Raw genomic sequence first — 26,563 nt, 5'->3', positions numbered from 1 at the left:
GTTAGCTTGGTTATTGGTTTCCATAAAGAGGGAATAAATTAAACAACATGTAAGTGTAAACTCCTGAAACTTATTAAGTTTAGGTCAGGATATACAGCTCTCCACTCTGCCAGCTAGAAATGTTTGAGGTTATATAATAACAGTAAGTGGACCTTAATAAGACTGGTCTTGCTTTTCCATTTATCACCTAACACTGTGGGACCTGGCCAGCTTGTCAGAGTGACTCCAGACATTTGTCCTTGTAGAGGGAACATTGCTGTTAAAAGGTTAAGGCAAAGTGATTGTAGCCATTGAACCTGGTCTGCAAAGATACTCAACATGTCACTTCTCTTTGGTATCAAGAGCAGTCCAATCTAAGCCTGTGTGATATTCAGACACAATATATGCTGTACCATTAAGTAAGTGCAATGTTAGTAAATACATATTCTTTAACATTGGGTTTCAGAATGAATTGAACGATTCTTGGTACAAAACCATCTTCAGCACAAAGGAAGTGATTGTCTAATTAGGCTCATTGATGTAACACTTTGCACTTTCTCTGTGTGTTATGCAAAACTTAAGACCAGTAATGTTTTATATCCGTGCAGCATTCCAGACCATGCTCAACGCTTCATTTTGAATCTTTGCCTATATACCACCAGTATTAATTTATGTGACTAAACGGAAAATGAGTCTTAAATGGATTGATTCCGATATGTGTTACTGTGGTGGTATTTTTCCTAAAGGTACAGCACACGTTTTTTCGTGGATCATTTGATATTGTGATATTTGGTTTTGGAAATACTCCTCTGTGCCCTCCTGTTGCTCAGGTCATCGCATCTGCTTTCAATAATAGGCCTGTGCATGCAGCACACAGTCTTGCAGCACCTCAGCTAATCATACACTAACAGTGATCATACACATGTATCTACAGTGAAAAGCTGTGCATTGTTTTTGTGAAGCAGAACAACTAGGGGGAATTATGTGCCCAGATGTTTTCCTGGAAAACAGCCTTGTGCATTGTGAGTGCCATAAGTTGTAACAATCAAAGTAACTTGACTCGACAGTGAAATGCAAGGCAGACCTGGTCTTTGGTCCTTCAGCTGCTGCAATATAAAATGATGGACAATGAGTAAGAGAGTGCAGAATAAAAAGCCTTTTCATCCCTGGAAGGCCAAGTACACAGGTAATTCTACCATCTCTCCTATCTGTGTTACCATGGTCCTAGCAGAAATTCACTGAACAACAACGTGATAGGACGGTTGGAGTGGGGTCTTATGGAAGTCATTCTCCTAACAATACTGCTGGCCTTTAGACGTTTATGATTTGGCTGCACTTCCCCGCTACCTTTGATGACATTCATGTAGACGTATGGTAAAGTGGTTTTAAGCTTCAAGAGGATTTCTATGTGTTTTCAAAAGTTGTGACTTGAGTGGCTGGAAAGATCTGCATCTGTGTCATACCTGAGGCAAAATGTAAATTCAGTTGTATGTATGTTTTTAAAAGGTATTTCTATTTTGGCAAATTTTTGAGATTATTAGTACTGGACCGCCACAAAAAAAAAAAACTATCCATTGTCATCCGTCTGGTGTGACTAGTGCTGGTTGTTGAGCCGGTAGCCTGGCTGTGTTGCAGCAGTGTTGAGCAACAATCCAGGGTTGGGGGTATCTGACCCAGGTTTTTCTTGATTGTTGACAGAGCACTGCCCTGGTAAATGTCAAGGAGAATCAGACCACATCTGTCGCTCCTTTGCTCGCTCCATCCGTTCCTTTCACCACTGCTTTGGTATTGATTGAAGAGAAAATGTGGTCTCTGTGGGTAGGGACCTGGCCAGATGGCAGGTGATGTTATGTGTGATTTGAATTAAAGATAATCCTAGTTCAACAGCACCAGACAGACCCTTGGACAGATTGCTGTTCTTGAGACACAATTATGCAAACACACTGCAGTTAACAAATGTGTATGACCACTGACATATTATAACAACCTCACAATGGAAAGGTTTCTGGAGGCAATTGTTTTGGTACAAAAACATTACTATTTATATCAAAGGATCTCCTCTGTTCTACCAAAATGTGGTTAACTTCTTACGATGCTCCTTTAATTCAAAGCAGGGTTAAGTTTAATTGAGCAGGAAAATACAGTTAACATGGTTAGAAGGCGTTACTATGTCCCTTTTACTTTCAAGCCAACTCAAACGCCAAGTTCTTAGTCTCCTGGTCTTTATTACACCCTCTCTACTTTTAATTGCAGTGAATTTACGTGACTGAGAGCTGACGTCCATGGATAGAAGCGCAGTGAGAGGATCAGGACTTGTTGTGGCCCCCTTGAGGGCTCCTGTGCATGCTATTGTTTTGGTTTGTTGCAGTAGTACCGTCTGGTGGACAGATTCTCCCCCACTATCTTTCAGGCCTCCCTCCAGCTACTGGGTCAGGCTGAGACTTTGAAGGCTAGCTGTTGAGATTCAGCAGACAGATGCTTTCTCCGGGGAGCTGACATCATTAGAGCAGAGAGCAGATCCCAGCTCCTCTCCAGCTTCAGCGAGGGGAAGAGAGAGTTAAAGAAAGGTAGAGGGATAAAGAGAGGAAGAGCGGAGGGCGGGATTAAGCATTGCGAGGTCAAGATCGTGGCACAATTACCCTAGCAGTGGTGTGCCCTGGGAAGCCAAAGCCCCTGACTTCTCACCCTGCCGGTCGCCCGGGCCGCTCCTCAAGACAATTAGCCTCCCAATATTCTCTTGTCATTTCCACATTCACAGCTCACCTCCCCCCGACCGCCCGTCTGCCTTCCCTACTAGCTAGTTCATATGCTGTGATTTCCATGCTGTTGACATTTTTACAACTGCAACTCCACATGTGTGTTTGGGAGCTTACTTCACTGTTTTAGTGTGTTGCTGCCATCGAGTGGATGCCCAAACAAAGCCCTTATACATGAAAGAGACAGAAGTGACACATTGTGTTTTCTAGTGTGCTGGAAGTGGCAGAGTGTCACTGTGTATACTGTAATGTATGAGGGTGTATTCACACATGCTGTGTTTAGTTCGGTTGAAACGAACTCAGGTGCACTTCCACCTTCGGTGCGCATCTTTCAGACAGGTGTGAATACAGCAATCGCACTCGGGGGCGGACCAAACAAACGCTCCGAGACCCAGCTGAAGAGGTAGTCTCGATGCGCTTCAAAACGCACTCTGCTGCAATTCGTTTGTGGTGTGAATTTGGCTGGACTCGATCCGACCCAATTGCAGGAAGCACTGCGCCTTTTCTTTCTTTTCTTTTTTAATAAATCGCCATCAGCTTCACATTATGGGAAAGTGTTGTTGTCGCCATTGTTAGGAAGATTAGTTGTGGTTTGACCGGGAGCCCCGAGCGAAAATATTACATTTGATAATGATGCGTGCGGATCAGCGATCAGATGGAGAGGAGCGTCTCCCGTAGCCTACAGTGCCAACAGGTTCACGCTGCGCTTTGCATGAAGTGTGTGTTTTTATTGTTCTTCCCAACGGGACCGTCAATACTGTCCCCGTGTCAGTTTGGTGCTGAACTGCGCCGAACTGACACCCAGCTGATACACAGCTTAATCAGCTGTGTTTCAGTTTGAGCCTATTCTTCACGCGAGTCGCGCGTCCAGCAGCAAAAATACAGTAAAAATTATGTTTCACATCGTAGGCTAGAAGCCACATAACGTGGCATTGTCATAGGGCTACATATTATAAACATATGAAACAACAATAATTAGATTTTTTTCTTCTTTATTTATAGGCTAGATGTAGGCATTTTTATTATTTTTAACTCCATATTATATCAATGATAAATTCGCAGTTTTTACTTCGTTCTTCCTGCTTCTCTCCACCCCAGAATGTCTGTCCAATGAATGAATGACCTTAGATCACGTGTGGTTTTGCTTCGTAATGCTGGTTCACTTGCAAAAGGGGCAATATGAAAGTGGACCACACCAAACAAAAAAATCCAAATTCTATTTGGTCTGGACCAAAGCAAGTGAACTAACGGACTTTCCATGTGTGAATACACCCTGAGTGTTCGTTGCTGGAAGGGGAGCAAACCGAGAAAAACACAACAGTGAGACAGCGAGTTGTGAATATGGGTCATCTTTGGTTTTCTTGCCCTTAATTTAAGATGTGACATTCACGGTAGCATGTTAGGGTAGATCCAGCAGTGTTGAAGTAAAAAGGGGGGAGCAGTTAGCATAACTGGTTGTCTTAACATTTGATGTCAAAGTGAAATTGGATATCAAAATATCTTTGCATTTGAGGTTGTTGTTTAGAAATGCAACATTTGCAAGACACATTTCAGACTTAAAATAAATCGTCCAAGACCATCCAAATGGAATTTCTGGACAACACAGATGTAATGTATGAAAACAGAGTAATAAAACTTACATTAATCCACTAGAGTAGTCACCAAGTCTGTTTGGAATGGTTTTAGTTCTATCAAGGGTAAAATATAAAAATAGAAAAAAAATATGAATGTTTTTCCTAATTTTAAAGAGCTTATGCAATTACTTGATTATACTGTACATGTTTATTTACATTCTAGTAATAGCCTTAATTGTTTTTTTAACACATAATTTCATTTGAATAGCACAATATAATTTCTGTATCACAATGGATGATTTAACCTAAACAGCTATTGACATCACTCAACCCCAGAACGAGTAGTAGAAAAAGAATTGGCGTACACATCTGAGATTAAGCCACCACTTAATTAAGTCGTGTTAACTTTCTACACCTTTAAGTGGCACAGATTTACAGTTAGACTTTAAATCTGTTAAATATTCAGGAATATTCAATGTATTCCCAGTCATGGGGGGATAGGGGAGGAAGCTACATCTGAGGGGCCTTGCCAATTAGCATGCATAGTGAATCCGCCTGTAAGCTTATTAAATCACTATTATCCCTATTAACACAATGGACATGATCCTCTTCTAGCGACTGCATCCTCATTTTATGTAGTGTACATTGTGACAAGCAGCGCCTGTCAGATCATCTAACGTTTTGAATACAGTCACACACAGAGACACACACACACACATACACACATGCACAAACACACGCGCAGATAGCTCGCTCAAATCCCAGCACATGACAGCGTTTCCAGGGATCATATAGATGCAAATGCACCCATGTAATTGCACAAGCAGTAGATGCGCGTTAAAGGCTGGGTGCTGTCATGTCAACGGCTGATTCAATCTGCTTTACCGTTCTTTTTGCTTCCTTCCAAGACCTGATTTCCATACCAACCCAAAGCTTTAGAATCCTCTCATCCTCCCTTCTACGCCTCCTCCTCCTTTTCCTTGATCTCCTCCACAAACCTATTGCTTCTAGTCCAAGCAGGAGTGATGGAAATGGCAGCAGAGATGTCACAGCCAAACACCCAAACGACTGGGAGGAGGCCTTCTGCGTAGTTCCTCTCCTCTTTCGAAAGGCTTCGACTATCCTTGACTCACTCCCTCCTTACCTGACATGTACAAGCTCCTTTAATTGTCCACATTGCTGTTTTGTGAGGGATAATGCATGAATATCTCCCCTTCTTTCCAGAGCCTCTGTCTTCTCACTGCCTCTTGTGACCCCACCCCCATTATTCTCAGCAGCCTTCATATGTTTTGTGCACAGGTGCACATGCTGCATGCTTTCTGCATCTGGGCTTATAGGGATTTAAAACATTCCTTATGCAGGCCGGCCTATGGAGATAGATGAAAGCCAGTGTGACGGCAGTATGATACGCTACCAATCAACCAATTTGCCCCAAGTCAAAAGAGCAATGATCCTTTGGTTGGTTAAAAAGGCTTTAGCTGGAAGGAATTATTTATCTTTGTTAAAGGGAAATAAAGTAGGACTCTAGGACATTTTCAGATACTAAATACTGTTAAAAAAGCTTACAATATATCCATATTTTTTTTCTAATTTGACACGTGTTGTTATGACTAACAACAGAGTGGGGAAAAGAGGATTACACAATTAAATATGAAAATATGTTCATAAAGATGACAGATGGTTGTTGAAAATGTATTTATCTTTAAATGTGATTGTTGGCTATTGTGTTTTTATTAATATAATTTTTTAAATATAAATAAAATACGCTTTTAGCAAAATACATCATACAAATGCATAAATGCAATACATAGCATGCTATTACATGCATTTTAACAGTAAGGACAAGCTTAATAATTACACCATAGATTGATGAATGTTGAGTAAAGTCTTATACCACCATGTATGAAAATGTTATATAATGTTATATCCCAGCCCACACACAGATATAAATGCATACGAGTGTGCCAGTACACATACACACACTTTAACTCCCCTAACTCTCCTCTCCTTCATCCAACACATAACACTTCCTTCTAAATTCACTGGCAGTGTGCTGTGCAGGCATGAGATAAGGTCCCAGAAGTTTTTCAAGGGCAAGACGGGTGCTCAGACATCAGAGGGAGGCTGCGTCGAGCCGAAGCTGATTCATTACATGTGTTGCATCTGCCTCCTATTAAAAAGCCCAGAGCACTCTGGCTGTCTCTCTCCAGGCCTCTAGTTCTCACTCTCTGACTGCAAACTACCTCCTGACTCCTTGCCTAGACCTCATCTTTCTCTCAAAAACTCCCAGTTTCTCTCTCTTAGTTCTAAACTTTTTCTCCCCCCTGATGACATGCCTCTGCTGCTCAATAAATCCTCCAGATCAACTAATACCATACCATACTACATTAAAAAGCTCAATCAATATGAGTGCTTCTCTGGGCCGATACAAATATATATACAGTATATATATATTTCTGTCCATGAATGCAAGACTGTACCTACCATTTGCTAAGTGAAAGGAATTTCCACTTAAACAAGACAATTGACATGATTTTTATGTAACTGTAAAATTCCCTGTGCAGTTCATAGCTTGGTCACAATTCATTAACAACCTAATTTAAAGTATAACTACGGAAATGTGTTTATGTCAAAGCATGGTTATAATCAGCCATAATTGAGTTATGTTTTCTGATTTCTACTGTACCGGTAAGTGACAAATACAGATATCCGTATTGGTTATGTTTTAGTGTACAGTGATCGGCGTGAACAACACATTTATGGCATGTATGCTAAACAGTCACTGCTTCGGTTGGTAGAGGTGTAAAATGCATCATTTCTCGTTTTCTATTGAATGATCCAGACAGTGACAGGTTTAAAAGCTTTCATAAACTGGAACAGTTTAGTCATTTACTTGCCATATGGACCCCAGGAAAGGTAGTTAAGTAAAAGGTAGTTTGCCATTGGTATGAAAAAGAGAAGACATAAACCACACTGAAATAATTTAAAAAAACTAATCCCCCAATTATGTTATTAAGGAAAAAGCTACTTTCTTCAGAATCCTGTGTGTCAAATGGTCAGTCGCACATTGTGCTAAAGCAATAGCATAGTGATTAAGAAACACAGCACGATCTTACTCAGACATTCCATTAAAGAACCATTTCCTTACCTGATTGAAGACCTTAGTCTAAAGTTAGAGTGATTGTAAGTTTTAGACTGTTCTTCATCTAACATTTTTTTTTAATCATTTGCTCATTTCCTTTACCTCACAATCTCATCTTCAGTGTTTTAATTATGTTGTGGTGAATGATAGCTAGTTTTAAGGTGTGTGTGTGTGTGTGTGTGTGTGTGTGTGTGTGTTTGGTGGACTTGTTAAAAGGGGCCTTTTTTGCGGCACCTATTTTGGCTTCAACTGATAATTATTTCAGATTGCATTAGAGGAAATTAAACATTTCTTAAAGTACGTGTGAGGGTGACAAAGTTATCAAGTGCAATCTCACATTCTCGTAGGAGATAGTGTGAATGTTGCACATCCAAAAATGTAATTTCTTCGACTGCTAACAAGATCATTTTAAAGTGTTAAAAACTGGAATAGTGTTATAGCAGTTTAGCATAACTTGAGTCTTTCGTAGGCTGATCAGTGGTATTCAGTGGTAAAGTAATTGGTGATGAAAAGTTTGTAAATTGAATTAAAGTGAAGTCAGAAGTCAGATTTATTTGTTGTCATATGCACCGTTACAGAACAATGAAATTTGCCTTCCAGTTCACACCTCGCCAAGAAACATATAATGACAGTGACAATAACATGGGTGGACAGGAGAGAGTATTCGGATTTGGGCCATTAATAATGTTGCATTGTTAAAAACTCTGTCAAATTCCTAAAGAAAATATCACAATTAGTTTGTCATTACCCTAAATCTTTTTAATGTTTTTTATGTGTTACATATGTGGATTTGCTGATTATTTACAGAGAGCAGTATCTCCTGTTTAGCCAACCTGTGTGTTTAAATTGTGAAAATCTCTGTGTCTAGTCAGACATCCTGTCATTTTTTAATCTGTCTGGACCACTGATATGTCCCTCCAACAAACTCCTATCAGCTGATAAGAGTATTTACGCCAGTGTTATCTCTGTCCATTTAAGGGTTATGGAGTTGAGGGTCATAACTGGTCAATCCTTTTCCACATGAAACTGTTGCAGAATCCGTGATTGATGCAGCATTCCCCCAGTAATTTAGGTCACAGTGTTGAGCAGTGTCTCACTCATGCACTTTGACCTGCATAGGAGGCACATTTGATCTCACCCTAATATCTGAAAGATACAATCATATTTTAAATTTAGTTCCATCCCTTTCTGTGTCCATAGTTATTTATATTGTAGAAGTAGTTTACGATGTTATGATGTATTTGTAAAATGAGTAACCTTATCTGGTTGCTTCCAAGCATTCACACTATTATTATCTGCATCGTTATTACTCCCTTTCTTTTTCTTATTGTTTTGCTCACTTTAAATCTTGCATACTTTGAGCTACAGATCCCATTCAACTATCAAAATGTTACATAATGGGAAGCTTTACATATTTTTTTTCTATCTTCTATCTCTCTTACTCCGCAAAATGTTTTGCTGACCACTAAGTGCAAATGGGGCATTTCCACATGTCCTTCCACAACCTGAAGTTGTTTTACTGACTTTGAATATTCCCTTTTAAAAAGCCAAAGTGAACTTTGACTTGCAAATAATAATCATGTTGAGTTGAAAAAAAAGAAGAAGAAAAATGTGCACCATCCAAAGTGAACACCATTAGAATTTCTCTTGTTAGCATGCGTAAGATCTTTTCTAAAAAGCGCTTGCTGCTTTCAACGCAAAAAAAATTGCCTTTTTCCCCCCTGAGCAACAAGAGAGGAGGAAGATCAGCATAATGTTGGCCCTGGCAATGTAGAGCAAAACACAGATCCGTGACAATCGCTCCCTTGCTTTCCTTCCAATAACATCATTAGCATTTTGACATCATCTACCTAATTGTTGTTGGTAGCTCTGAGAAATGCTTTGCCTTGGAGTGGGAGTCGAGGGGTGGGGGTTGGGGGGGGGGGGGGGGGGCTGGAGTGTTTTCTGCTGGAAGGCCTTGTGCTTATCAGTGCAGAGCAGATACTGTTCATATGGTCCTTTCTGACAGGTGAGGTGTGTGTGTGTGGGTGGCTGTGTGTGTGTGAGAGAGTTGCGCTTGCCAGTGAACCCCCGGGACAGGTGCTGAGGGATGGGCTCGTATTAGGGAGCAGGTGCACCTCCCCTTCTCTGCTCTCTGCCTTGTTCCCTCACTCCCCCAGGAGGCATATGGTGAGAGTGATTGGAGAGACCCCGGGGCCCGCAGGGAGTGCTACTCTCCCCAGTTCATCTGTTCCAGGCAGGGCCCTGTGGGACACTCAGGCAGCTCTCCTGAGGTCCCCGTTGGATGGGAATCAGGCTGAGTAAGAGGCTCCGCTTTCAGGTTGACTGCTTTGTTACAATGTTGGGCGGTCGCGGTGGCCACCCTAGTTAGCTTAACACTGTGCCAAAATTTTACACTGCAATTATTGTGCAGAGGGACATGCTGGATGGCTTATAGGTCATGCCCCCTCACTTGTTTCCACTCCGTACCTCATTTATACAAGTGTTGATTTTAATCGACTCTTGTTGTGCCCCGGTGTCATTAGCTGGGAATAGAAACGCCATCCTGCTGCGATGTCGCAGGCTCATATTTGTGAACCAGCTTACAAATTGTGATGTAGTTCTTCTGAGTGCACCAGGAGAGAGAGAATGAGAGAGTTATGGGGGCATTTTAGGCCTTGTATAATATGTGTACCTCTTTTATGTGGTCATTTATTATGAGGCGAACTCTATGAATAATGTATGATTAAAAGGCGTAATGGATACACTGGGACTCGTCAAAATAAAAGCAAAAATCCATTTGCTCTCCCTGTAGTAAATCCACTAGCTTGTCCTTGGGCTAATTTCCAACTTGGGACTTGGTGGGGGAGTGAGTGCATGTCTTGATAGCGATTGCAAGGGAGGGAGGGAGGTGTTGGTTGGGCTGTAAAGTGAGTGAGAGAGGGAGAGGGAGAGAGAGAGGAGGGAGCAAGCGGAAAAGTGAAATGAGGAACAAAGCCAGGAACACCTCTTTCTCTTGACGCCTCCCTCCTCCGTCTCACTCTATCAGAGACCCCTCTCTCTCTTTCTCTCTCCTTCCCTCTCTCTCCCATCTCTGTCTCTCACCATCTTAACGCTCCATCCCCCTGCCTCTGAGCAGCTGCCACTTCTGAGCCTGAAGAAAATGAAGGCAGATGAATCAATTTGGCCTGTGGCCCTAAAGTGCACTTGTCTGCACCCCGGCCTGGGCGGGGGGGATAATGAGCCGATAGATTGAGCCGGTGCCGGAGCCCGGCACTGAGCGCCTAGATGCCTTCGCCCACCCCTGTGTGTGTGTGTGTGTGTGTGTGTGTGTGTGTGTGTGTGTGTGTGTGTGTGTGTGTGTGTGTACGTGCATGTGCATGTGCGGTCCCCTTCACACACACACACACACACACCTACACGCTGCAGATGCCTCCCCAAGCAGCAGTAGCAGCCTGTCGCTGGGTTAATGGGGGTGAGGGTCCTTTGCGCAGGACACTTTTCAGAGCAAATTAGAGGAAGGATCTGTATCCGTCCTCCTCAGCCCTCCCCTTGCCTTGAATTGCCCCTCGTCTCCTCACGGCCCGGTGCATTGGAAGCCCGGCAGAGAAGATTGGAAGATTGGAGCGATGTAGTGTGAACTGAAGAGCATCCAGACAGCTATTGAAAGGATGGGGGCCGGTGGGGTTCAAGGTCCAAGATCTCGGGGTAATGAGGATTGACACTGGGACAAGGCTGGGCCACTGCAGCCTCCCAGAGCGCTCTCCACAGGTGACGGCAGGCCAGGGAGACGAGAGGCAGAGCGACAGGAGCTGGAAAGGCAAGGTCACGACTAACAGCTTATCTTATTCAACAAGGACAAAAAGGTGGGAGACCATCTGATGCCCCCCCCCCCCCTCTACAATCCCATACAAGGTGAAGAAGGAAGGATCATAGGAGCAGGACAACAAAGCATTACCCACCACCAGCCTCTATTTCCCTGCAGACAGGCCACAGATTGATCGACACTCCTAAGTAGAGTGAGGAAGAGTGAAGGGGAAAAGGGAAGTTAGCCTAAAATGAAATGATGTAAACCACCACTGTCTCTCTCCATCGATGCCTTTGACTAGCCCCTTTCTAAGCAGGATGGCTTTGCGACTTCACTCAGGGTTTAGATTAGTATAAATGAGCAGAGACCGGAGTCGGCACTATACTCAACTTTGGGGGGAAATTAAGATGCTGGAGGGCCCTCTGAAGATAATTAAAGAGCACAGAGCGGCGGCCTCCAGAGAGGGACTGCAGACATGTTCAATACCGAGACTAATGGAGCTAATTTCCAGTACATTATTCATGTAAAACGCAGGCCCTTACTTAGCTATGTTTTTACTACGTCTCTTCTGTCAGTACTCTTAACCCCCCCCCCCCAACCCCACCCACACACACACACACACACACAGATTAACCACATTCACTTGCAGCGTCAACCTGATTAACCTTGCCCCAGTACTGCATGGTTCGCTCCTTCAATGTAAACACACAAATAAATAAATAAATACTTAATTCTTTAAACAGCTAGGCAACCAAGGACTGCTCCTTTAGGGCTGCATAATGCATTACAAAAGCATCAACCGAGGCATAGTGGAAAGGCATCATGACCTTGAACTGCAGTGTCACCGTTTGCAACCGATCACATCTCAGTAGAGACCATTAGCTCCACCCTGGAGCTGACTCACTTGTCCTTTAACATTAATGAGTACACAAATAAGAAAAAACAACACATGAAAGCTGTACAGTCGGGAGCTTAGGGCCAATTAAACACCTCCCCAGACAGGAAATTAGTCCCTGCCTTAATCACAGGCATTGGGGGAGGGGGGGGTGCCAATCTTTTGTCAAGAGTTGGTGAATTCCTGCCTAGATCAATTGCTCTCCTGTCCCGTCCAACAGCAGCTGGGGGAACGGTCCTTCGCAAGCTGCATCATTAACCTAGGCAGCTAATTAGACGCTGCGCTCTGATCAATAGCCAAGTTGATTGCTCACTGGGTAATGTAGCCACAGGCCCCAGTGGAGACGGAAACACTTTGGGGCGCCTTCAGGAATTTGTCAGCAACACTAATGCTGGGTAAACAGAGTAATCAACGGCTGCACTTGACGGGCGACGCCAACTGTACCTTGACGCTCCGTCTCTGCCTCCATGCCCGCCTGCCAAGGAGGATTGTTCTCTCATTGAAAAAGAAATCAAAAAGGCCACAATCTATTTTGAGATTGGAGGAGTGATTAGGCTGACAGCTAGTCGAGAGAGCGAGAGATGCAGAAGGAATGGCGGGGTAGAGGTGGAAGTCAAACCTGATTAGGCCCACCCGCAGGTTTCTCTTCCTTTTCCAACTCTTACACCCTGATTGCTTGGCATGGCAGCAGCTCTCGTCCTCTTCTACAGCACTCCTCTACTCACTCTGCCCACTCCTGTCACTGTTGACCTCAGTGCACTGCTAATGCCCCTTGGCCAATCAGCATGCTTTGCCCTGGCGGCGGCAGGGTAATTAAAAGGGAATTGTGCCTACTTGGCATGTGAGCTGGTGGGCACCGGGGTAGACAAACACTCTCTCTCTCTCTGCCCGCCTTGCCTCTCCTCCCGCTCTCCCAGCCAGGTGGCAGCGTACAGGACCTGTCAGATTAGCTGATGACCCTTTTAATTCTAGCTCAGCCGGGGGCCATAATTGATATTTACCGGGAAAGGTTAATTGTAGCAGTGATCTGCTTAAATTACAGTGGAGATCAGGAGAACGGGGCCAGCCACCACGTGTGCCACCCGGGGGAGCTGCTACACGCAAACTACTAGTCAAATGGATTACACCCCGCGGCCATCGCCACTGTATACTCCAAGGTGGCAGAGCAGGACGGAAGGTTGGGATTGGCTGGTGCTGGAGAGTCTTCCTCGCTGAGCTCGCCAACCTCCCATCTGGCTGGGAATTTGGATGCATGCCAAACTGCAGGTCTTGATGGCCTGCAATAAAACAAGCCGTCCATGTTTGCATTAGCGTTACCATGATGTGGGTGACTGATCGTATGTAGATGACTTGAGATTTGTATATTTAAACTGCTGATAGATGACATATTTTACTAGGATTACATTTTGTTATTGTTGTTGTCATTTGGCTATTTTCAAGACCAGGAAAACTAGCAATAAATACAAAATGTGCTACCATCATTGAATATGCAAAGTATGTCCAAGACGGATATTGGAAAATTCGAATTAATTGTATTACAATGATAAAAAATTTGAACATTTAGAAACAATCTCTACTTTAAATAGGTCTAATGCAACACAGTCCAAAAAATGGAAACAAAATTAACAGTAATGTCCTTAATTAATCCACATGACTACTGTAGTACATGGTCACAGTTGGTCATGCCATTGTTGCTAGCTGGTGGGCACAGCAACAGTAGGTGGGGGTCTAGGGTTGCAGGTGTTTTTTGCTACAGCAGGTTCTGCTTTGCATTTAGCCAAAGCACAAACTGACAGACTGAATGATTTGTGAGACACTGAGTTTGCGTTTCCTTTGGGTTAAGAATAGCACTTTCAAAGTCAGTTGAAGCCATTGTAGTTATGGTGTATTGTTATGCATAGCTAGCTGCAAGAGTGACAGGGAATAGGATGGCATCTGGAAGTTTAATTAACCCAAACACAATGGTAATACTGTATGTCAGAGGTGTTCTAAAGATCATTATATAATCTAAAAACTAATGTTTTTGTTTGAACAAGAATCAAGAGGATTATTAAAATACTGCTGTTTTACTTATTTATTCTTCAGTAGAAAAAATAACTGCTTGTATTTTTGTATTTGAATGTATTTCTGCTCTCTTTTTGTCATGTACAATTTTGTGTGTGTGTTTATTTTATCCTTCTTCTTGTAAGTCCTGGGGTCATGTGTAGCCATAGATTGTTGTTTATTAAAGTCTGGTATGAACTCTAACCGGGTGAAGTTTTGTCCTAGCTTGCATAAGTTGACTTGAGAAATTGAAAGGGGCAGAATGGATAAGGCACATGCAACATACAGCATCCACCTTTGTTGCATGTCTTACCCCTATCCCTTTCATTACATTTCCTGTCGCTCTGAGTTCAGACAAAATGTTTAAAAAAATCTTGCGCATCATAAGATATGTTTTGTTTCTTCTGAGTTGATTTACGCAGTAGCTCCTGAATGCACTTAGAAGATATTTTAATCAATCCCTCTTTTCATCCAAATTGCAATTCTGTGAAAACAAGACTTCCACAAAAGACACGCAGACATAATGTTCACTCCTATTTTGAAACACATTTAGCGGTAAGCAAGATGGAAGATGTTTTTTGGGAATAAAAGACTGAAAAATATGATATGAGTAGTGAATACATAAAAGCAAAATAATACAATGGTGTGCTCATGTGAAGTCGTTCATTTCAATCAAACTGGCAAAACAACACTGACACGGTCTTTTGATATGGAACACATTGGATCTTTATACTTGCCACTTTCTAATTGTAAATCACTGCAGAGTGGCTTATAACTGTTACATCAGAGCAGCTTTTCGGATAATACTTAATGCCTTTCCAATGTGTGAAAAGTAACCACAAATCACTGCCTCTCACAGTATATTGCTTAGTTGTGAACACAGTGCTTTGGTTCCTATGATAGATTTGTAAATGTCCTCATTTTTTCTGCCCCCCCGCAGATCAAACCTTTGGCTCTACGTCCGGTCAAAGTCAGCGAGGACGAGACGGTGCAGGAGCTCGGCCGAGCGCACAGGAGCAACTCCAAGGAGCAGCTCAGCGAGGTGAGTCCTTGTACCAGACACTTTCCCCCCCCTTCTACACAGCCCTCCTACAGAGAGCCAAGCTATCCACTTTCACAGGCCAAGACATGGGAACCCCTGAGGTGGGATATACAGCGAGAGAGAGAGAGAGAGAGAGAGCAGGCCGGGCCACTGCAACATTCAGCCTGAGATCAGAGGGCAGTCGGTGCAGTAGCTCCTGCTGTTTCCATCTATCACCTCATAAATCCTGCGCGCGTTGGGGGGAAAAAAGACCCGGTTGGCTGGCAGCACACAGACAGGAAAAGGATTAGGCTGGGTCACACAGCATCACCTAGTTGGCCCTGGCATTATTTAAAGCACGGCGCGGTTAAATGTAGACATGACCTAACGCGGTTCAGCCAGGTGCAGCGCCGACCCCCAGAATGGAACCAGTTAAAGGAACCGTTCCAATTATCACCCGCAGCCAGCCGGCATCCATCTGAGTAGGTGGCAAGAAGAAGAAAAAATGGGAGGCCAGGCATTGGTTCAGCAATAAGGAATGAAATAATGCAATTTAAGATACAGGGGAAGTAATGAGAATTTATGCAAAATCCCCAAGCGGCTCATTTTAAATGAATGTAGAAATATGCTTCCTAACTAATGCCTGTCAAGCGCTAGGCCTCCCCAAACCTACGTAAATTCAATCAGACTGTTCATTTAGCTGACGAAAGCAGCAGGAGGAGAGAGAGAGGAGAGGAAGGGAAAAAAATGTAAGCTTCCCTTTTCCAGCTCGGGTAAAATGATGGAGAGAAAAAGATTTTAATGAACTTATTAAGCACATTGTTTTAAGCTATTCAGCATTCCAATTGCAAATCCAGCCTGATGGAGAAAAGAAAAATCCCTCAGCCTATTTTTTTTTTCAATCTTCATCCTCTTTTACTGTAAGCCTCTTGCTGCTGTGTTTCGCTTGTGCTCTGTCCTCATGCTCCCCCCCTGTACTGTCTCTCTTGAATCTGTGTAAAAGGCTGTCTTTTAATGAAAAAGTCAGGAGGAAGAGGCAGGCTTGTCAGATAAAAGAACGAAGCCGGTTGACAGCTCTGACAGGGAAATACGACAAGCAGTGAGAAGGATGGGTGAGGGTTAGGATAAGGGGGGTGGGAGAGTGGTGGTGGGGGCTGGGGGGGATGTTGAAAATTGCTCGCTGTAATCGCCGACGGTGTTAGATCTGGCATGTCTCTCTAATCTGCTGCCAAATAAATGGTGCACAGACACTGATTGTTGTAGCCACGGCATCCATATCTCTCCATCTCCCACCCTCTGTCTGTCTTTACCTACTGTATCTCTTTTCTCTTTGTCTTGTTTGTGTGTGTGTGTGTGTGTGTGTGTGTGTGTGTGTGTGTGTGTGTGTGTGTGTGTGTGTGTGTGTGTGTGTGTGTGTGTGTGTGTGTGTGTGTGTGTGTGTGTGTGTGTGTGTGTGTGTGTGTGTGTGTGTGTGTGTGTGTGTGTGTGTGCGCGAGTGTGTCCTCTCAGTAAAGGCCGGAACATGACACACACACACTGCCAGATTTCTCACCAACACGTTTATCAGTCTCCACTATATTTCTTTCAGCCCAGTGAAATCTCCGCCACCATATTGGGCTTTACTACAAGATGTTATTTTAAAAAATAATAATTAAATTAATACAAAAAAGCTCCACCACATCAAAGTGGTTTCCCAGCTTTGAGAGCTCTTAACTAATGATGCCACGCCTGCAACGAGTAAAATGGATTTCTCTTGTCTTACCGCCAAAGGAAATAGAGACAAATGCGACATGTGGCCGCGCCTGCCTGTAAAAAACAGTCATGCATCAATTTGGGGAGCAGGGAGTTTAAGAAAAAAATTGCAGGGGGATTGCTGTTTGTTCATTGCCATGGTTGGGTCTTTATCTGTTTATTTTGACTAGGTAATTGTGCCCGCGGTGCAGCGGGGCCCCGGCACTAAGCCACACAGGGATTAGGGAAATATGAGGTGGTGGAGGGGAGGAGGGGGTTGTGTGGTGGCAGTTGTGGAGCTGTCAGGGTCTCTAACACCCTCCTGTATCCACCCACACCCACCCACATGCTCCCAAACCCAAACCCACCTAGATCCCTGATTTTCCTGCCAAATAAGGCATACATACATGTTTGTATCCCTTTAACCTCATCATGATCCAACTAGCTCTGATTGGCCACACTCCCTGCTACCATAAAAACTACAGTGATGGGGATAGAAGAAGCTGGACCGGACCCACCTCTCTTGTCGCCATGTTTTTCTTTTTTCTTTCTTTCTTTTTTTTCTGTAAGGAGAGTGGAGGAGGGGGCATGGAAATGAGGAGAGGATTAGGGGGCGGATTTAGCAACATTTCTCTTCTCCGGGCTGTTTAGTTAACCCTTAAATGCCGCCAGCATCCGCCCCATCCCTCTCGCCACCAACCACCATAACAACCGCGTGCGCACACACACACACACAAGCATACAACACACACACACACACATCCCCCCTCCTCCTCCCCCTCAATCCCTCTCTGGGGCGGGTTCTTAAATCCTTTTGAAGTCCTAAGCGCTGCAGAAATCCATTGAGAGCCATGTATAATGGCTTTTAAGAGAGAGTGTTTAGCTGGATGCCGACCCTATGGCTTATGAACCGCTGGCGTTTTAATGGATCCCCCCCTTTCCCTCCCCCTCTTTGCCTCCCTTCACCGGCACTAAATCCAATGGATTGTCCCTCATTATCATTTAAATAAGCCTCTCTTTCTACTCAGAATGCTCCAAGTTGAATGAACTCTACACAGTAAAGGCTAATTCCAAATGGCCTTGGCCTGCTACCACATATGCACATATGCACCTACACTCACACAAACACATGCATATGCATGCATACTTAAGTGCACTTGCAACACACACACACACACACACACACACACACGCACGACCACATTCCCACTAGAATCACACTTTTGGCCCTTTTTGTATCCCCAGATTTTGCCCTTCAGTGCAGTTTCCCCTCCCCTCTCTTCTGGCCTGCTCTGTGGTGGCAGTAGTGAGAGGGAGCAGAGAGGTTTGAGTAGAGCGGGAATGGTCTTTTGATTCCCGCAGTCTGCTTTCCGGTTCGCAGTGGGACTCCTCCCTAATCGTCACCACAGGAGCTGTCCCGCGAATCAGAGGGGCACACAGGCGTTGATGAGGGTTGAGGCCTAAAGCAGGTGTGGGAGAATGGATGAGGGCTTTTGGAGAGGGTGCAAAACAAGAGCAGCAGCTCTGGTGAAGGTGTGGGGGAGGTCGTTTGGATTGAAGGTGGACCTATGGATGAAATTGGTCTAGCAGAAAAGTCCCCTCCAGAGGCCAGGGGGGGGGGGAGAAATTGCCAATCTAGACAGAGGAATAAAAGAAGTGAAAAGTGGAAGTGGAGGGAGGGTTTTTTAGGAGATTGGTATTCGTGCTGGGCGCTGACAGACAGAGCCAGAGACGAGAACAAAAAACCCTGCTTTTTCTGTCCCCATTCTGCTCTTATTCAGTATTTAGAGGACTGCATTAGAATACACAGGAGGAGTTTGATGGGCCCAAAACACTTCCCTACATGCGTGAAGAGTTATTGATCCCGAGAACAAACAAAAAAAAAACGTTTGGTTTGGTTCCAAAATATGATAGAGACACTATTTTAAAGAAAGATCTTGCAATAAATGAAACTATTTTAAAAAACCGCATCTGATGAAGGACAGTGTATAGTTTAAGCTTTGAACAGTTGAAAGGTTAACAGTTTATATTTGTCTTTTATACCAAATCATAAACAATGACAATGACATAACGTGTTTTTGTGAAAAGGATAAAGAGCATTTTGGAAATGAGCTGTTTTCTGAGCTATTTTTATACGCTCTATATTTGCAGATTAGGTATGTTGTAATATCAGGCCTGTTATGCAAAATTGTAGATTCACTCCCATATGTCTACCAATGTCAGATGGCACTGTTGACGGCAGATAATCGAGTTCAAACAAAGAAATGGTGAAACTTTTTCTTGACCTGCCCTGCGTTATCTTTATTATCGAACTTTTAAGAGCATTAACAATACTGTCTACAAAAAAGTCAGCTGGTTAAGATTAGCCAATAACCATGAAGTTGCCTTGTAATGTATCCCATTTTATCCTATTTTTAAGCAGAGCATGTGCATTTCAATGTGTGCTTAAATACATTTACAGGGATATAAGATAACTATTGTGCACCATTTTAATTATAGTAAATAAATAAGGTTATCTTAACCTGTTATGACAGGACCTTATTGAATATTTTTCTAGAAGTACACAGCTATCCCGACAGTAGAGGCCAGAATGTATGGGAGTGCTATGTGCGGGGCGCGGGGTGTGTGGCGGGCACGTAAAAGGTTAACCTGAATATTGATATTAAAGCGACGCTGCTTCATCATGTCTGTGTCAGCGAGTGAAACACTCCTTAAAGGTCATCCCTGTTCTCCTCTCTCTCCCTACAGAGTTCCACTCACTCGCTGTCAGGCCGCGGCTACTCGGTAAGTGGCATTTTCATGCTTCATAGCTTTACGGCAGAATTACAATCTCCAACGACCTGCTTTATGGCCCCGGCGCTCGACATTTTAATTATGTTAAATAGAGTAATGGAGAAATCATGATATTAGGAACATTAATTCTGGCTGACTGACTGATTAAATTGCAGGAAGGTGTCCTGCGCTACCTTGGTGAAAAAAAAGCCTCGTTTTATTGGCATCGATCAGCACTGGTTGACTTTTATGTCTATCTCCAGTAACTGTCAAAAAATGATCTCCTTGCTCCCATATATGACGGTATGCCTAAAAGCCTTTTAAAGGCTTAAAGTACATTTACACCCTCAGCGAGATCGATAGCAGTTAAACATTTCTTATGATTTGTTGGAAACATCTGAACTGACTGTACATTAATAAGAGCCAGTGAGATGGCTTTTGTTATTAAACATGTAGAGTGTTGCTCAAGGTAAGTGTCCCTGAGAGATATTTAGTGATGCCTTAGAAACCGTCAACCCAATCCTTTCAAAAACATATCCCAGCTCTCAAATTGTCATAGCAGGACTATTTTTATTCCTTGAGAGCATCTGTTGCCTTGCCCCCGTGTGTTTTGGAAGTGTAAATTTGTGCTCTTCCCATCACCGTTGTTTCAATGTGTCTAGTCTCTGGTGTAATAGAGACAGCGGTCGTCCTTTATGTCCTTTGCTTAAAGGGGAACTCATGAGAGGAACATTCTTTAAAGTGTGCTACTTTTAGCTGATGAGTGGCATATGGCAGTTCTTATTGCAGCTTGGAAGCAATCATCCCGACAAACAAAACAACTATAAATGGTTTGTCGTCGTTAATCTGCCTCAAAGGACTGCAAGTTAAAGCGCCCAACAAAAGCTTAACTTCAAAAGACCTTGATCTCTGAGCGATCTTTGTTTTTTTTTATATTTTGTTTTAATAGAACATGTCACATTCCTATTCCCCGGCGGCCGCATACTCACAGATGGATGAAAACAAACAAGACCTTCCAAAAAAGCTTTGCGGAGCCCTTTGGCTCGAGCTGTCAGTTTGAGTCGGCGGGGAGCGAGGCCTTCTCTTTATCTGAACGGCAGAGGATTCAGAGAGAGAGAGAGAGAGAGAGAGAGAGAGAGATGGAGGTGGGGTGGGGTGGGGGGTCTCAGTGGTAGTAGCGTGGGGGGCGGGGGTTATTGTTCAAGCAAAGGAAAGTCCAGTAACGAGGGCAGGAAGTTTTACGTTGTCTGTCTCCCCCTCGCTGGCCATCCAATGGTGCTATCTGCAGTGTTACTAGCCTCCAGGCACCTCCTGGGTGCTGAGCTCTGACTCTCAATCTGCTCTGCTGCCGGGCCCGCTTGATTTCTGGGGTCTCCTTATCTGAAAAGTGCTTCAGGCTTTACAGTATGATGGTTTCAAAGGCGGAGGGAGGGGTGGGGGGGCATAGGCTGTGTGGTCGTGCTGCTCCAGGGAACTGCTTGCTAGGCGGGTATGGGAGGGGGGGGGGGAGTAGGACGCTGAGAAGGCCAGGGGCTGGATAGAGCTATATAGCTTGAGGAAGAGGGAGAGCGAGAGATTGTGTGTGGGTGGAGGGCTGTTTGTGAGGTGGGGAGGGGTTGTGTGAGGGTCAGCGAGGCGTAGGCAGCACCACCAGCCTCCAATAGCATGGACAGGGCTATCTGCTTTGTTGGTTGGCCCCTGGCACTGATCAGCATATACTGGCCTGTCCCTCCTCTAACACTCAAACATCTAAGCTAGTGGTGGATGGGGGCTGGTTATCTGTCACAAGGCACTAAGAGGTAAAGAAATGCAATCTCTCCTGACAGTTTGTTCTTTACTTCTATGGGAGCTAACGCCTCGTCGTGTTTATGCTTCCATATGCCTCTCTTCTTATGTTGCCTGCCAGGGCCGAATGGCCTCATTTGAATGGTTTACACAAGAATGTATAGGACGTTTCCTGCTTTCTAGTGCCATACTCATGAAAAGGGGGAAATTTGAGTCGCCAGAGTGTTTTGGACACCGCAAATTCCTTTGTACTGCGTTAAAATGATTAAGCAGTTGCATACAATGCCTTGTCTCCTGCTTCAGTTCTTCTGACTGTGTTTTTGCATATTAAATATGTGACATATGTACAATACTTCAACTGCACAAATTGTCCTTGTGTTTTGCTCTGCCTCATTTCATTTTCTTCACTGTTCACTTTGTTAAAAGACTAAACTAACAGAAAACGTGCCTTGGTGATCTTATACTGTACACTTTAGGACATCATTCAACAGAGTACATCATTATATAGTCATTATATACATAGTTAAAGCATAAGAAATGAATAGAAAACACAAATATAGAAGAGTGTTCATCAAGTGTTATAGACTGTAATTCCATGCCAATATCCAGTCTCTGTCTCAACAAACGGATATCACTCCATAGGGTACGACATACTACAAGCCCTTAATTCATCTAAACATGATGAGTTTATCCAGGTGATGACACTGCTAGTCGTGGTATCACTTCCCTCCTCCTCTGACCTAACACCCCCACCCAGCCTTCATTCCCCATTCAGGGGGTTCAGGGCTAATCTCTGGACCGGTGCGTCCAGTAGCGATATGTAGCAGCAGGACTGAGAGACCTCGCTATCTGGCTCTCTGTGGAAGACTGGAAATGGAATTGTTTATCAGGCCATACTCTGCCCCTTTCTGCTTTGTGCATGCTTCATTATAGCCTGGGCTATTGGTCGGGAGACAATAATCTGTGCCTTGTTTCCTGTGCTCACTTCTATACCTGCTTGTTGTTCCAGTGGATATGGTGGCCTGGGCTCTGGCCATTTATCATCCTCTCTGAGGGGGCTCCTTGATAAAGAACCCAACATCCCCCCTCTGTGCCTGGGAGATACGGGGCTGTAAGGGACGGGGGAAAATGTCAAAGAATCTCACCGCGACTATCTAGCCCATCCTGTCACTACCCCAGGCCTGGATATACTGTATAGGAGGAGATGTTTAAGACAACACACACTTCCCTTATTCTTTCAGATGAAGTGATTGAGCTCCAGTGTCCCACCTCCCCCGGTCTTTAAAACCATCCCAAGGCCAAGCTACAGTACGGCTCATGTTTTCACGCGCGATAAAAGCACAGTGCTTTGTCTGTGACAGTCTAATCTGAATAGTCTGTTTTTTTGGGGGGTTTATCATTGCAGAGACAGTTAAACCTTAGCCGTTGTGTTTGGGTTGAGAGCGAGAGCGCTCGGAGCTCCGAGACACATCCGTTCTTCATTCCCCTTGCTCGGGTTGTCATAATCATATTTAACGCTAAATGAGTCTGCACTCTAAACAGAGCAGTCACTTGTGCATTCTTAAACAGTGTTTGTTTTAATTGATTTGGCATTCACAACCTCCACATTGTGGCAAATACACTTCCCCAGTCGGAGTGACAAGCCGTTTATACAAGATCTTTATCGAATACAAGGATTATGTCACGTAATTATAATAGAAGCCATTAGAAGCTTCACGCCTTATTTAACAAAACAACGCCGATGCAGTGGATTAAATGCTCGACACGGCAATTGAAAGGAAATTGAGTGTAAATGATATTATTATTATAAAAGATTTTAGATTTATTTGGGGTCATTTCACCAAAGTTGACACACAGAGCTTTAACAGTAAGCCATGGCACAGAATCTCTTGTGAGTTTCCCTGTCACTCTCTCCCTCCCTCCCTCTCTCTCGCTCTCTGTGTACATCACTCTGTCTGCCTCTCTCTGCTTACTTTTCAGTAGGGTGTGCAGATGTCTCCATACCACCGGCTTTGCACATGGTGAAAATTAGTGAAGGAAAGCAAGGGCCCAGCATGAGTGGGCTGGGACCCTGACATTGTGCTGGCCTTGGGGTGGGGCGCTGGCTGTCAGGGGCCTCTCTTTGAGGAGCTGTCTGCCTTGGAAAAGCTATTTGTTTATCCCTGTGTGCGGTCCGGCTTCAGATCCTGGGGCCATGCTGCTCCCCGCGCACCAGGGACCTGGGGCTGTTGCCGCTAGCAACAGATAAAAATTGCTGTTAACCACAGCAGGGCCCACAACACATCAATCAACGGTGGTGCAGATAAAGGACTGCAGGCTTCTGGGGGCCCCGGCTGAATGGCACGTTGAAAATCCCTTTTCCAGTGGCTGAGCACAACGGCTTTGGTGGCAGAGGCCTGCTATCATTCAGAAGTTGAGGAGGGAAAGTTAATTTTCAGCAATGCAGATCTGGGTTTTGTTCTAATGGAGATGTATTAGAGCTGCACCAGCACAAAGGGGGGCTCTGGGAGAGGTCCTTTGAATAAAAAAGGCGACACTCTGAATTAGTGTGCACCGTGCCTCAGGAAAAACCAGCCCCGGCATAGTTCAGTTGTTCTAAATGAACTCTTAATTGCTTTTGCCACTTGGCTCTGCTCTTAAGGCTGCTTAAAAGCTGTGACGTTGAGCTTCACTGTGTTCCAATCCACATATACCCAGTTTGCTTGGACTGAATTGAGATCAATGGTTGGAAATGGCCGGAAGCAATACTCCAAAGGCCCAAATTGGCATTAGTACGAAATATTTTTTCTCCAGGGGTTCATTCTGACCTATTTCAATCTACTTCTATTGCCCTTAAAGCAAATTTATGATGATGACTTTGGTGCCTGCTAATGAAAAAGAACAATACTGATCTTTCCTTATATTGAATCCAGTTAATGTATTCCCAGACTAAAGCTCTATGCTCTCACCCATGTTGCAGTTAGTTCAAATGAAACACAGGCTCTCATGGGTAAAAGCATTAGTTGTATCCCCCACAGCCCATAGCCTTGATAATCATCATTCTTAGTTTGTCCTGGATGCACTGTCCCCTAACTCACATTTGCCCCACTTTAAACAAATAGCCCTATAACGTAGCAATCAAAATAATGCACCAAGGATTTGTTTACTGCAAGCTTTCTCCCCATTAAGTTTCACGGACACTGTAGACAAATAAAGTGGTAATTCCACTTTATCATATGTTACATATACCACAATCAAGCGGCAATTACATGCTCCTTCCATTTGTAAGAGCTCCCAGAGCCGACGTGGATGTTTTAATGAGGGCTGTAATGAACGCTCAGGGTGTTTGGCAAGTCTCCGAGATGTTGCCGGGGCTTTTATGGCTCCCCATTATAACGTACAATTTGCATCAGCAAATTACAATGCTCCATATCATTATCCCGCACCAAGGCCCGATCATAAATTAGAGCTCCAATTACAAACATCTATCTGGGAACGGGGAACGAATATGATGGCAGCCCACCAGAAGCAGGCAAGGGGGAGAGAGAAAGCCTCCTGTGGATTGTGGGATGAGACTTCCATAGAGGTGTGATATTCTCATAAAATGCCCCTTATGGGGAATTTGTGCTTCCAAAATGAAATACATCGTTTTAGGGGGGGAGCAAAGAACGTCTGCTAGTTCTGTTTTGGCAGTTCCATATGTCATATTTCGCGGCAGGCTGCACATTGAACTTTTTGGGTTTTTTAATCGCTTGCCTTCTGCTTAACACAACACCCACTGATTTTGACGGCTGACTGTTTCACACTTCTCATTCCAAGCGACAGTATGTAAAGCCTGTCCATTCAGCTGCGCAGTGGACGGGCCTCATCTATTGTGTCTCAATTCAGACCCAGTTATGTCTCTTGTCTCTTCCAATCTCCCTTTGTCTGACTCGCTCTCCCTTTCTTAATTCAACTTGATTATACACTGGAGGGAACCCAATAAATCATAGAGATTTATCATCGCTGCAGCTTATTAATTCAGGGCCACAAGTGTAATATTAGTCTGTGTCATTTAAAGAAGCAGGGATTGAAGCATTGTCAATGGCCCCCTAAGGAATCCATAGGAGGCCATTTTAGTTTTGGCAGAAACACATGTCATTCTACACCCTTTCTTCCTCACAAAACACCTTCTTTTCTCTGACTGGCATAGAGATTCAGCGCCGGTGTCTCTCCTGAGTGCCAACAGTTGTTGTTGTTGTGGGAGAAACAAACAGCGGTGTACCTGTGATAGTTGTGTTGCTTGTAATACCGCGACCCTATGACCAAATCTCACATGGAGAGGTAGAACAAAAAGGCATACGCCGACGACATAGCGCTTCAGGTGCATAGCAGAAAGCACCTCAATGATGAGACAAAAGGCCTGCGGGTCCCCCACAAACCCACAAGAGCCCCCCGACACAGCACAAACAAAGCCTGAAATTAACAGGAAGCCAGATGCAGGACCATCTCTATGTTCAAGTGCTCCTTTTTCATGGCCTAGGAGGATTCCCAGTATGAGATATTGAAATAGTGCAGAGAAAAGAGACAACGCTTTCCCATTTTCGGTCAGATATTGAGGAGGCTACCTCTCAGAAGCTTATTCTTTTTTTTTCGTTTTCAGGCTCTCTCAACAATCACACCTCCCACCACAGTGTCTGGGCTAATTTTAAAGGTACTAAAAACCTCCTCTTGTAGCCTTTAGAGGGTGTCGGGTGATGTTTAATTCATGTTTTGTTTTCCATTTCAACCTTGCATATATGTAGGATCAAACGCATCTGTCTGTGCTTTTGGCTGCAAAGTCGGAGCATAGGAGGATGACTGCGAGCCCTTGTTTGAGTTTGAGAGGTCATGAGATGAAGAGACTTTTTTTTTTCATATTCACAAACACCCCCCTGGCAAATTATTCCTGCTATCTGTAATGTTTCTATGAATCCATTAGGGCTAACCCCCCTTCCCCCCTCCACCCGCCTCTCTACCTCTACTCACATCATGAGTACCTTTTTTTTGGAAAAACCTGTACAAAAAAAAAGTTATACCAAGTAGGTCATGTTCTGCCACTCGTCTTCTAATCACTCAAC

At 44.0% G+C, this 26,563-nt stretch overlaps 1 protein-coding gene across 2 annotated transcripts in view; it reads left to right on the top strand.

Moving 5' to 3' along the window:
* Nucleotides 1-26,563, top strand: part of fbrsl1 (fibrosin-like 1) — a 190,762-nt gene that overhangs the window by 22,640 nt on the left and 141,559 nt on the right. For both annotated transcript variants that reach the window (XM_080040480.1, XM_080040479.1), the window contains exons 2-3: nucleotides 15,117-15,218; nucleotides 19,677-19,712. In XM_080040480.1, coding sequence (XP_079896606.1) covers nucleotides 15,117-15,218; nucleotides 19,677-19,712 — 138 coding nt within the window. The remainder of the gene's footprint in view (nucleotides 1-15,116; nucleotides 15,219-19,676; nucleotides 19,713-26,563) is intronic.

This window comes from Ammodytes marinus (genome assembly GCF_949987685.1).
Source record: "Ammodytes marinus genome assembly, chromosome: 2".
NCBI classification, from domain to species: domain Eukaryota; kingdom Metazoa; phylum Chordata; class Actinopteri; order Uranoscopiformes; family Ammodytidae; genus Ammodytes; species Ammodytes marinus.
The sequence above is the reverse complement of the archived record's forward strand: the minus strand, read 5'-3'. Positions and strand labels throughout refer to the sequence as shown.